Raw genomic sequence first — 14,230 nt, 5'->3', positions numbered from 1 at the left:
CAAATTTACATTGATAATTTCTCTCCGTATAAATTTTATTAAATTTAATAAAGAAAATTTCTGAAACTATAAAACTTCTATTAAACTTTAAAATTCTATTCTACCTTTTTGTGATTAAGTAGTCACAACTTTTAAATTCTTTGCTTGATTTAGGATTATTTTATGTCATTATGTTTGGTAATCGGAGATTCTATAATATACAGTTTCTTTAATTAAGTAAACTTTTTTTATGTATATATATATTTATTTTATAAAATAAATATAGTGCATACATACAAGATATCTCAAAATGTCATATACAAATTTAAACCCATTACGACTCTACATAGTATTTATGTTGACTGTTATGTTTTATGTTACGTTATGAACCTTTTTTTGATGTTGGAACACCCTTCGTTTTAGTGCGCAAGCTTTAGTGAGCTCTGGACCACGAAACAAGGTGAAAAATACTCAATTCAGACGAGAAAGGCACGATTTCATCTTTGGAATGACGCATATCTCAGAATAAATCACGAGGTCGTGTCTCTCTTGTTCTCTGAGCAAGTGTGACAAAAGAAAATTGGAAGGGAAAATTTCTATGGTTGCTGACTCGTTAAATCTAACAAGTAAGTCCGTTGTACGTCCATTGACTCACGGCAATTTCCATGTCCTAACCTATTTCATTTTAAATGTTCTATGTTCGTACACATGTAAAAGATTAATTTTTAAATATTTCTAATAACATTAAAATACAGTGGTTTAGTTTTTCTGGTATGAACTTTCCATGAGCCGTGTGCAATTTTTACTTTCGCGAAAGTACTGCTTTCGTCAAAAACTTCAGACTCAATATTTTGACGAATCTCGAAATTTCAGACCTCTCTGAGTATGAAAAATTTATTTTTTACAATATGTCTTTCTCTCTGTCCGTTTATCTGTGACATTCTCTCTGTCTATTCTTTGAGCTAGAAAGGGTGGAAGGTGAAATTTAATGAATGAGCTTCACACCAAATTTATAGATTTCTATCACATTTCGAGAAAAGACCAAAGTCTATCTATACGGCTGTTCGAATATAAGTGCAAAACAAAGAGAATTAAATGGATAAAATTCGAAACACAGATTTAGCATTCATAGCGTGAACATCTGTCAAATTTTAAGGCAAATGTCTGTACTTTCAGAAGTTTGTAAATGCAATACCTTAAATATTTCGAATTTCGAATGTGACTTTGTGATTGCAATTGTAGTTTTGTGTCAAACTTTTGTTTCAATCATTGCGAAAAAGCATCTAAAATTCAAGTACTATTTTCGAATACTATTTGCCGCATGCCAAGGATTAATCGCCGAAAAACACGCCAAGGATCACAGATAGATAAACACTTCTTAAAAAAAGGTTTCTTTTTCTTTAGGTGATATTGGATGGATTTAGTAAAAATACTAAATTCTGATATTTCGTAATTATTGTACGCCAGTGCCAGACAAGACGTTTTCTGCCTTACCCAAGGTACACCATTTCTTTAGGTAAATGGGAAATAAAACCCTTATTAAAGAGTATGAGAGAAAGCTTTGGGGACTTCATGCGGTTTTTGTCTCATTCGACCGTTTGATTACTTACGATATCCTGTATTTAATGACAAAGCAACTGTTCAATCATCTACATCTCTAAATCTCTACTAATAATAAAGAGAAATACGTATGTAACTCTCTCAACTTAAGCCAGCGCGCCAACTTTCTCGCCAATCAAAAAGCAAGGTGGCAGTACGGGGCTAGCCGCAAGACTGTAAGCAGGTGAAGCCTGCCGACCACGAGATTTTCTTATGTTAAGCTTGTAAATATAAATATTGATTAAACGTGTGCAATTGTAAGTGTAGAGTTTTGAATAAGTGGGTCATGTATTAAATTCTTTTTAAATTGTTAGAGCCCGTTTTTATTGCATTACTCTAACACGTATGTAAAGCCGATAGGCCGAATTTGGAGGTGATTTTGACGTCTCCATTTCAGGTTTGTTAACAGTAAAAAAAATGCAAAGAGTCGTTAATTCGTCCTGTAACAACTACGTTTTTCCAAATAATAATTCATTTAAAATATTTTCATTTCTTTCCTACAAAATCTGTATTCTCATATAATTTTTCCTATAAATCAATGAAATTATTTTCATTTGAAATGTAGGTTTTCACTTCATGTATGGCTATTACATACAACTAACAGTAAAAAAATACAAAGAATACTGCATCATATATATACACAATTCTTATCACAAATACGTTATTTATTTATAGTATTGCAATGAAAAACTCTTTAATAAATATGATTTTGGAATTTTGGATCTTTTTTAATAATTAGACATTTGCAAATTCGGCATATATTTAATTCAAAAATAATTGCAATTTTGTTTTATTTTAAAAATTATTTAAAAAAATCTTTTTTTAAATATAAAAATTTTTCGAAATATCTTTTTTGTAATTTGATAAAAAAAATAATGATTCCAAAAGATTTAATAAAAGCAGTTGCACTAATTTACATTGGTTTGATAAAAGCTTTTGTTATTTCCGTTGTTGTTTTTGTATTTATTTTTCCCTGAGCTTAATCATCTTTGCATTTTTCATGCATAATATAGCAGAATGGATATTTAAAAACTTAAAAAGAGATTTTCAATGGATCTGCTTTAATTTCACGAACGTAAATAAAAGCAAATCCACTTACCTGTGAGGCATATCTTTTCAAAATAGCTGGTCGATGACGGTGGTGACGAAGTCACTACGTCACTTCTACGTCCTTCTGACGTAGTGGTCGATTTCATGCAGTTCTGAGCTGTGTAGCTGAGAAGCATGGAGTTGCAGTCCGACAACGCCCGGCATCGGTTCAGGCATTCTTTGGTGATGGCGGCCTCTCCCTGAGTGCCTTTGTAGAGAGGCATAAGGCGGGCACTTCTCAGGGACGAGCCGGCCACTTTTTCGAACGATGTGGAGCCCACCGGACATTGGCCTGGTATATAAAATAAAAAAAGCTTATAATATTGATATTATATGCAAGCGACAACTGTTATAATATGTTATTGGCAATAATCAGTAGATCAGTACATTCACCTTGTTTTTATATAATTGTACGATTATTTTCGAATTTTGTCCTGAAATGCAAATTATTTTTTCAGCCTTCATGTACCAAAAATTAATTAAATTATTTAATCTCATATAATATTAAAAACGATCCACTTTTAATTTATTTTTATTCAAATATCATCATACAAGAATTTTATATTATGTTACGTACAGGATGATTTAAAACTCAGCACATAAACTCTTATGAGAAGTGGAAAGAACATAAATAGTCCAGAATCATGTGGAAATGTATAACAGGAAAGATCATTTTGTTAAGGTAAGAATAGAATGTAGAACAAGAATATACGAAGAATAATAAAGTAGAAATTTTTTTTAAAAATATACCAAATTGCAGAAAAGACGACCAAAAGAGATGAAGACTCTTTAGTTACCAATATTTTACTTTAGTTACGAGTAATTAGTTACATTTGGATAATACGCTCTGCTGAATGATTTCAATTCGCACAAGTTTCGAAACAAATCCATAAACAATTGGTGTTGTGGTGCATGTTATTTTAGATACCGTTCCAAACATAGCCAAGCCTTATACCATCACCACCAATTACTTCATTCACATGTCGATGTTAATCATTTGAACAATTGTAAATTAGTGCACCTTCTCTGAACACAGTTGATACTTAAAATGATTAGAATTTCTATTATAATGATGGCTAAACTTTACCTTCTATTTTATCAAATTGCCATTCCAATTATAAAGGGTGTCCCAAAATTAACGCAATATTTGAATTTGCCACCCTTCGTGCAGTAAAGTGTTGGCAACCTAATTAAAAAACCATCTCACAGCCGATAGTGTAGGTTTAGTAAAAAAGCAGCGTTACACGATAGAGTAATGTGTTTTCATTGTTGAAAAATATTTAAAAATAATGAAAATCTAGTGGCCACAGTTCGAAAATTTGAGATTTTGGCCCCCTAGATCATGCACTTTAATCCCATTGGATTCCTTTTTATGGTGTTATTTGAAGTCAAAGATCTATCTTCCAACAAGCCTACAAGTATGCGTGCATTGAAGGAGAAAATTCAAAGGTGCATCAAGGAAATTCAGCCACATTCATGCAAAATGATCATGGAAAATTTTGACAAAAGAGTGTGTATGTACCAGCAAAACCGTGGTACATACGCACTCTTGGTACATTTTCCCTATGTATTATTCTATATATAACCCTATTCTGTGTACTTTAAGATTCAATAAAAATATAACAATTTAAAGAACGAAACTGAATTTTTTGTTTAATTCAAATCTCGTTAACACGTTATTCTATCGTGTAACGTTCCAATTTTACTAACCCTAAACTATCAGCTGCCAAATGGTTTTTTTTAATAGGGTTGCTAACACTTTACTGCACAAATGGTGGCAAATTGAAATCTCGTGTCGATTTTGGGACACTTTTTATATCCTCGGTGATTTTGGTTTATTTTCGTTTCCTATTTCTCCAAATAGTTTATTGGTTTAATTCTTAAAAATCTTATATGATACCAATTTAAACTGACACACACTCTTTAAATCTCATGGCTACTTCATAATAGAGTTTAAAAATTGTGAAACGCAAATGATGAAAGCCTTTCAGATGAATTTTCGATAAAAGGAATATTAATGGGTTTCTTTTGTTTATTTAAGACAAAAATATCCTTTTATTTCAATGCTGTATACTTAATTATAAAATTGCGAAATTTCTAGAACTACTATCCATTTAAAAATATTTCTTAGAACCAAAGAACAGTTTTTCCATGAAAATAAGAATAAAAAAATACATTAAGCCTTTTTAAAATGCATGCGTTAACATACGCATCGGGCATATTTCAAAACAACAAAATATTAATAATTTGAATATCAAGATTCGGAATTCCGGAAACCCCTACTAAAGACTTAGTTGATAAAAAAAATTGAATGTCATATTTTCTTTCAAAAAATATTTTCAAAATTATATAAAAAAAACATTGTATAAATCATAAAGTTGTAAATGAAAATGAAACTTCAAGAAAACAAATTTGCATTTTATATTTATCTTAAAATCATATTATTTTGCACTAAATTTTCCATTCTAATGGTATGCATATTTAATTACATTTTACTAATATAGCTCCTTTTCTTTTTTTAACGTCAACAGACATATTACCTGTAGATTGCTGCATGCATATTAAAAATAACGTTCAGAATGCTCTACAAGAAAACGGTTGGACTGACTAAAAAACTAAACAACTAAATTTTACACGTAGTTACTTCTTTTGTAGTAGTAACTCAATAAGAAAAGAGTTCTCAAAACTTTAATTAATTTTAATAACTTTAATTAATGTAGATAAATAAATCAAAATTTATAAAACATTTTACAAACAAGATGCTTGAAAATTCAATGTTTAAACTGTTAGGAGAAGAAGGTACAAAAACAAGCTGTATGAATTTGGCATTAACGCTTTTCCACAAAAGCGCGCCAAAGCCATTTTCACACCACAGTGAAAAAATACATTACAAATTTTAAAAAATATTTTTTTCTGAGATACTAATTTTATTTCCGTACATTCTTTTTTTTCAAATCTTAAAAATAATCTTAAATTTTAAGAATATTTTAAGTATGCTTCTTAATAATATTTTTTGATACTTTGCACAATAAATTGATTCTAAATTGAATCTCACGCCTTATTAAATACATTTTTGGGAGTAAAAATAGCGTTGCTTTATAATTAAAATAAAATTTCCAAATTGAAACAAAGATGGGATAATGAAACCCAAAACATTTTCATGTTTTTTTGTTTTTGTTTTTTTGCATTAGAGGTTTAAATCACCTTTAATTCTTTTTCCCTTTTTTTTCCCAATTGTTCAACAAACAATCACATTTGAGTCAGTGCAGCTTCAATACAATTTACAATATTCATGCATTTTTATAGGTATATTATTCCTATGCCATAAAAATTAAATATTGAAAATAAAATTAAGATAAACAAATAAGGCCTAAAGTATTATCAGGCTACTTTGCTTGGTTTTAAATATTTTTCCCTTTTTTTTCCTAATTGTCTAGCATAAATCAAATTAGAATAAACTCAGCCAGCTTGCAATACATTTTACATTATACATACTATTTTTGTATGCGTATTATCGTTCCTATATAATAAAAATTAAATTTAATGAACAAAATAGAGAAAACAAATAAAGCCTAAAGCATAATCTGACTATTTTGCTTCGTATTACGCATTCAAATCTCCTTTAATTAATCTTAGTACTCTTTTGTAATTATTTAACAATCAAACCAATTAGAATATAATTGAAATGAATCCAAAAAAGCCTAATTAAAACTTCGAATAAATTAATAATTCGAACAGCGTCGAATACAGTTAGAGTTATTACCAAATTATTTCTGGACAGTTGTTCATCAAAATATGAAGAATATTCTTTTAAAAATCGCGAAACATATTTATAAATTTTTCCTTTCATAAATGCAATCACAGTCAGGAATTTTTCACATGGAACGAGGAATACTGTTTCTATTTGAAACAAATTTTGACAAAGAAAATACACTCATTTTCTGACGATTTATGTTAGGCAACATCTTTGAAACTCTGCGAAGGAGACAATCTCTCTAAAGGACTATTTTAACTCTGAGGAACCGAAACCATTGTTTCCAGAAATCCAGAAAATGATGTCTGTAGCGGCCTTGGCAATAGAATACTTTTCGCTTTTGTTTTGTTTCTCGCTCTTATTCCCAGTTATGGAAGAATTCACGAATCGTTTGTCTCTCTGTCCTTGTATGTAATAATAATAGCCAAATAATCTTTTAAGAAACGTCGGCAAGTGATTTAAGTAAGAAGATTTATGAATAATATATTCCGAAATATTGGTAAATTCCAACTCATTCAGATGTAATGTTTGTTTTATCATTTATTGTGCACATCTGAGTCATTTCCTTTATGAACGTCCGCTACAATTGCTCCTCTTGTTCTAACCTAGCAGCAAATGATTTAGAACCAATGATTACATTTCTGGTACGTTTTCGTTAAAAAAAATTATCAATTTTAATTCTGTACGATTATAAAAGACATGCTCAACTGGAGCAAAATTATCTATTCATCAAATAGGTTAACTTTGAACGAACAATTCTTGTATATATATATATATATATATATATATATATATATATATATATATATATAAATTTATTTCGTGCATCTCGGAAACGGCTCTACCAATTTGGATCAAAATTTATATTTAGATAAGGTTTTGCTTTTTAAGGTCATCTATATAGGTATCTTTCCTGACAAACGCGATTTTACGCATAAAAAATTTTATATTAACATGTGGCTATACATGACCTGCATAAGCGTATCAGAGATGGAGTAACAGTTAAGACTTCGAACTCCCATGAATTTTTCTAGTGTTTAATCCCGCGTTTGCAATTCAATTACATTTCTCTTATAGCTTTAAGCGATTCAAGGTATAGAATTTTACAAAAAGAAAGAAGAAAAACTCTTAGATACTGTATACTTATTACAGGATATCAAGATATAAATTGGATGAAAACCAATCTGTTATTATCTTGTGGGTGCTGAGATTTCATTCACAGGAAATAAATTGAAGTGCTTGTGCATGATCTCCGACTTACAAAACAAAAATTTACCATTCTGACATCGCTTACTTGCCATTTCCTAACACCTTTAACATTTTACTTAACGCGAGGACTCAAAAGCAACACTGACCATTGGCCCTTATGTCAGATATACAACTCCATGGTTATTTTACGTGGATACTGTAAGAATGTTTTCGTACACAGATTTGAAGGTAATAATTAAAATAAATTTCAAATAATCAATTAATAAGTTAAGGAATTTCTAGAGAAACATATAATATATCTTGCTTACTTCGTGCACTCAAAAAACTTTTTCCCATTTACCAATCAAAAAGTTAACTGATTCTGAGCCCCTTGGTAAACCAGAAATTAAAACTGATTTTAACAGCACGGATATTTCTCATTCTGAAAGCGCAAATGTATTTTTGATATAAAACACTTCGAATTTTGCCGAAAAAGTGGTATTTGTTTTTAAAAATTTTTATGTATTTAATAAAATGGAAGCATCTGATTGATTCGATTTAAAAGACGAATACTGATTTACATTTCAATGATAGGACTTAATAAACATATAAAGGGTGTCCAATCTAGTCATAGTTCAATTGCTTTTTTCTCAAATGCTAAAAATATGCTTATATTTCATGCTGAAAGATTGTTTGACCTTGTTAAAACTAAGAACTAAAACGAAATGGAGGATTCCCCCAGAGCATGACTAGTATGGCGCTAGGTGTCCAGGCTCATCTCTGGCGTGCACCATTCCAAGGAGTGTTCAAACGCTCTTATCTAGGCTAATGTCTGGCCTTAAAAAAGGTCTTCTTCATCAGAGGCCAAAAGATGTATACCCATTGCCACTACTCGGCCGATGCTTCTCCCTCTCATATTATTAACTGTGTTGGCGCCACTGTGAGGTAGCTGGTGTATGGGAAGTCAGTTTACATTCTTATCATGCGAAACGATCTCTTGGACTTCAATTCAAGGGGGATAACTAACAATAACAAGATTGTTTGAAATGACATAATGAACTAGATTTTATGTTAGTTGAATCGATGATTTGTGCAATTCATAATTTTAGACCATTTCGATTGCCACCTCGGAGAATAATTACAAATCACTGCACAGTGCCTTTTGGAGGCAATTATTAATTGGTTTAAAATAATGAAATTCTCAAAATTTCCTTACTCGGTCAACTTTTGTCTCAAAAAATTGAGAAATTTTTTTGTATGTTATTATGTTAAAAATATTTTACAAAGTATGACTAATGAGATATGCGGATTGTATCTAAATATAGACTTCGTAATTCTTCAATCAGTCTGTTTATTAATTTTAACAACATAATTGCATAGTCTAGGGCATTTCTTCAATTGGAAATATGTACTTAACTCTAAGAGGTATAGAAAATAAGAGACTAGAAAGAAATGAGACTCTGAATATTGTATACATTTCAATGAAGTTTCACAACATGTAATTCGTTTCCCATGTTGTCTGATCCTCAACTAAAAAATAGATTTAGCTTTCTTGTTTATGATGTACAAGTTATAAATTATATTTAGCTGAATATTTGCTTATGCGTACTACCTGAAAATGTCGAGATTTTTCACTTTTTATAAAAAAAATCAAAGGAAAACAATTATACTAACAGTTACAGAGAGTCATTGGAAATCTGTATATTGTATGTAGTATTTCATTGAAGTTTCACAGCACTTAGTTCATTCATCAGATTACCCTGAATGACTTCATCAATTGACGAACGTATATTGCTTTCCAATATGTAAGTTAACGATATGTAAGTTATAAACTGTACTTAGATGAATTTATGAATTCCTGTTTCCCTTAGAATATCTTGGGGTTCACACACAGCGCTTAGTCAGACACTAGATTACCTTGACTGACTTCATCAACGACTAATATATTTTACTTTACTATTTCCGATATACACGTTAAAACATGATATTTATCTGAATATTGGCATTCATTTCTTCCGAGAATATTTTGAATTATTTTGCTGATAATAGAAGAAAATAAAGAAAGCACTTACACTGGCACAACCGCAACACACTCCACCATGTCGAGAAAATGAGCAGCAGACGTCTGTCGCGTGTCCCTTTCCAAGTTTTTCTTACGTCAGTCATGCTGGGGGAAAAAATGGTAAACATTAGCCGTCGATTGAACTATTCTTTAATTGAAGAAAAAGAAGAAACATAATTTGCGTTTATATGGCAAAATGAAAACACTTGAAAAACCTTTAGATGCCAATGCTAATGATATAAAATAGTACCTTCCTATCGGACATTCAATTTTAATTGAAATTAAATATGAATCAATTAAAAATTAATATGCATTTAATAATCAATTAATAATTTATATGCATTTACCACAGTCGGCAGAAAAGATCGAATGTAAAGCATTTATTTACTTCGCTTTTGGAGGAGATCCAGCTCATCCATCCAGACATTTATTTTTCGATGGAGTTTTCAAACCAGTTAAACCCATGTCATATTGAATGCCATCAATTTTTAAAGTTTGTTGTGTATTCTCATATGTTTTAATTAAGTAAAATTTAGTCTGTATTTTTTATGCAATTTTATAATGATAACTAGAAATAAAGAATGGCCAAATAAAAACCAAGAAATGTTAAAAATGATTCATAGGTAAAGACTAAATGCACTGTCGTGAACAGCAAGAATAAATTTCGGATATGATAATTTTCGTAACATGATGTAACACAGAAATCTTCAGAAAAGCAACATATTATCACGAATATTTGAAAAAAAATCTATTTTGTCTTTATAGACTCATTTTAGTGCTTTTTTACCTCTCTCTCTCTCTTTCTCTACTATGTATCTAACTTAAACGTGTTCTTACTTTCTAGTATACATAGCATATACATCTCGTATACGTATCATCAAAAAATTCTATCTCGAGATTTCAATGAATCTCCTCGTTTTAGATCTCCCTGATTTCGAAAAATACATTTTTGGAAAATGTTCATCAACGGCAAAGATAATGACAAAGAAATATAAAAAAAGGTAAGAAATGTGGAAGATTTTGACTTCTGCGACAGAATGAATGTAAAGCATGCTCTACATTTAATTTTCAGCACACTTCTCCTTTTTTAATAAAATTTATTTATTTCATTCCTTGATAGATCCATGTCGGACATATTAAAAATTACCAATCCCGCGTCTAGGTGAACATGCACATGCAATGAAAAAAAATCCGAAATTCATGTTTATTTTCAATTTTTACGGATAGTCAAAGTAGTTTTCGTACTCTGAACCCCAAATCAGCAAATTCTTAAAAACTAATATGTAACTAGGCAAAAAAAATCCTCTCCGCAAGCTGGAAGACAAAAGTAGATTTCTTTACATCTAAGTTATTATCTGGCAACGTAAACTTTGGATGTTAGAACCAGTCAAAATTAAGGCTTAAAAATCACTTTTCAGCCCCTAACTTCTAAGATTATCAAAAACCTCTAACTATAAAAGTTGTTCGTCATAAAGAGACACTAATTTGGCTAATTGGATATATTTTTTTATCTTCAATAATAAGAAACTTATAGGGAAATGAAAATTTCAACTCCCCACCATTTCCACTCCCTTTGAGCTAGATGGGCCATTTGCGAACCCTTCCGAGAATTTATGTTTCTAACAACATATTATAATCCAATAAAAATCCAAACAAAATTACTTTAGTTATCCATGATAACATGGGTATTTAAAATAACACAACATTGGAACGAAGGGTGGTTTTGGGTTCTAGGGACCATGATTAGTGAAGAACTGAGGATATTTTTCTGAAGTTTTGTCGTGAGAACCATTGCAATAGGTGGTCTTCCCATAGGAATCTACCTAAAACTGTAATAGTATTCCTACTTTTTGATAGTTCTTTCTGATTCGCAAAGAAATGCTTCTTTTGTAAACCGCACGCCGCTTCACTTCTGTAGCGCTCCTGTCGCAAAAGATATTTCGTCATTTCCTGAAGCAAAATGTCAAAGAGGAATCATCGCCTTTTACAGGTAAATGAAGAACAAAAACTACAGATTTTATCTGCAGAGAAACATGACGTTGCCGCAATCCTGCAGGAAATGAGTGTGCGGGTGATGCCAAGCGAAACCACAGACGGGCGGACGTTAAAGATATCTGAGATTTCTGTAATACTGAAACAAGTTGTAAATTATATCGAAAACATAAGCTTCCTGGGCAATTACAGAATACTGTCATAAAAGAAGATTGTAAAGCTGGAAAATAGTAAAAAGTATGTACGAAGGAATGTATGAGATATTCAGCTCATATAAATGAAAAATGGGAATTGTCATCGTATAATAAGATACTTGATATTGTCAAAGTTATAAAGTTTTATAGAAGGAAAGGAATCCTTAAATCCCTTTTCGAAATATTTACAACATTTTTTTTCTTCTTTTAAATCAAATATATGCAACAAAAATGAATCAACTTAGTTGAATTCATCAAATTCAATTTTCACTTTCTCGTATAACAAAGTATAAAGGAAGTATTCCAATTTAACAAATTCAAGTTCGAAATTTTGACGAATCTCCATGTTTCAGACCAAAAAACACGTTTTTGTCCATTTGTTTGTCTATGTATGAACACCTTAATTCAAAAGCACTTTACGCCAGACCGCTGAAATTTAGCATAAAAGAATTACAACAAAATTTGTGAATATTTCTGAAATTTTCCACTAAATCCATTCACTGAAAATCTGTCTAGCTGTTCAAATACCAGTGAATTCAGTAACTCGCATCAGATAAAATTTGGTATAGTGATTTAGCATCTAAAATATAGATACTTATAAAATTTTATCCAAATCCAGCAACAGATTCACCGTCTGTCCGTCTACAGTTTCACATGCATGTAAACCCAATAACTCATAAACACAATGATTTAAATCAATGAAATTCGGTTTGTTACCTTGTAACTACAACTGTAGTTCTACGTCAAATTTTACAATCAATCGGCTGGCAAAAGCGGTGTCCAAAATACATATTTTAGCGGTAGATTCGGTAAAAATACTAGATATTCTAAAGATATCGTTCGCTTCGCCAATGCAAGGTATTCGTGACCTTACCCTTGGTCTACAATTTTATTCAGACGGAAGGGAATGTCTTCTGTTTTGGAGAATATGGGAGAAAAATTTCGAGGAAACCCCCTCCCTCTGCTTATTGGTTAGTTTATGTAAATTGTCGTCCAGTTTTGAAAATAAACCCGAGAAGTGAGAAAAACAACTGAGTTAAAACTTTTCAAGAACATGGTGGATCTTCTTGTGTACAGCCGATAATCCCACAACCACTAAACGAAGTAGTACTATTGATAGGATTTGTTATTAGCATCATGGTGGACCTTTGGGGAATCTGATTTTAAAGTCATGACCCTATGGCCACGAAGCTTAATCTAAAAGCCTATCAAGGCCAAATATTACTCTTCAATTTTCAGTCAAAAATATATCCAAAGAAATATTGAGCATTCATATTCTCCAGGCTCTACTAAAGACGTTGATTTAATCTTTTTATTAATATGAGCCGGAATTATAAAAATCCGAATCAGCTGTGAACATTAAATTTAAAGGCTATTTTAAGAGTATGATTTAATTTAGATGTTCAAGCATATGAATCATGATATCTTTCCTGGTGTTGATATCTATCAGTTAAAGATTCTTACCCATAGAGCTACAATTGCCAAGCTTAGTGATAACAAATGCCCAAGGGAATATTCCGGCTAAGTTTAACTATAGTTCTAAGAAGTATAACATACTCCCTATGATTTCTAGGGTTAAGGCATGTCATGGCTAAGAAACAGAATCAAAAAATATAAGTTTTGCATTTTGCGCCCTGCTATTATCAGCATTAATTAAACGTTTACAGACCAATGTTCATTCTACCAAATAATCACTACTGTCTTTCTGGCTGTAAGAGGTTTTCCTATAATCAATTCCTAGAGCAAAATGTGGGCCGATTTCCTTTAAAAGGCGTGTAGAAAGGTAGCCAATCCTCGTAAATTTAGATGCATCCGATTTTTTTTTTGTCTCATTTGTTATCATAATGCTGCCGCTTTCTGTGTTTTGGCTGGATATATTATAAATAGTTTGCAATTCTAAAGCAGGAAAATGAAACAAGAAGAGATGATGATTAATAAAAAAATGTACGAAATTTGATTAAATATAGTTATGTGAAAAATTTTATTGCAATGCTTTAAATGTTTTTCGCAATTATTTGTATTCACAAGTATTAAGAATCTGGCAAGCGAATTTAGGCATCATCATTCATAGTTATGAAGGATATACACTAAAAGTTAAAATTAATATTAACACTTTTGACATTTTGCAAATTATTGTTTTATGTTTATGGAATTTTGTACGCATATACATTGATGTATAACCAAAACAACTAAAAATTCATTCAAATAAAATAAACTTCAGAAAAAAATTTTTAAGAATTCTTTTTATTAAAAAAAAGCAGAAAGGCTTCACGCGTTTCGATTTTTAATTTTCTCACTTATTTGAATAAATAAGCTTTAATACACAGTCCTGCAAGTTGTTTTGTTATTTCATTGAAAAGTTAACCCTCCAAG

General features: G+C 30.8%; 1 protein-coding gene across 3 annotated transcripts in view; it reads right to left on the bottom strand.

The window, feature by feature from the left end:
- Positions 1 to 14,230, bottom strand: part of LOC129976558 (uncharacterized) — a 106,281-nt gene that overhangs the window by 27,962 nt on the left and 64,089 nt on the right. For all 3 annotated transcript variants that reach the window (XM_056090187.1, XM_056090188.1, XM_056090186.1), the window contains exons 2-3: positions 9,682 to 9,776; positions 2,678 to 2,959 (exon numbers count right to left, since the gene is read on the bottom strand). In XM_056090187.1, the coding sequence (XP_055946162.1) occupies positions 2,678 to 2,959; positions 9,682 to 9,775 (376 nt within the window). In that variant the 5' untranslated portion in view covers position 9,776. The remainder of the gene's footprint in view (positions 1 to 2,677; positions 2,960 to 9,681; positions 9,777 to 14,230) is intronic.

This window comes from Argiope bruennichi, chromosome 7, assembly GCF_947563725.1.
Source record: "Argiope bruennichi chromosome 7, qqArgBrue1.1, whole genome shotgun sequence".
NCBI lineage: Eukaryota > Metazoa > Arthropoda > Arachnida > Araneae > Araneidae > Argiope > Argiope bruennichi.
The sequence above is the reverse complement of the archived record's forward strand: the minus strand, read 5'-3'. Positions and strand labels throughout refer to the sequence as shown.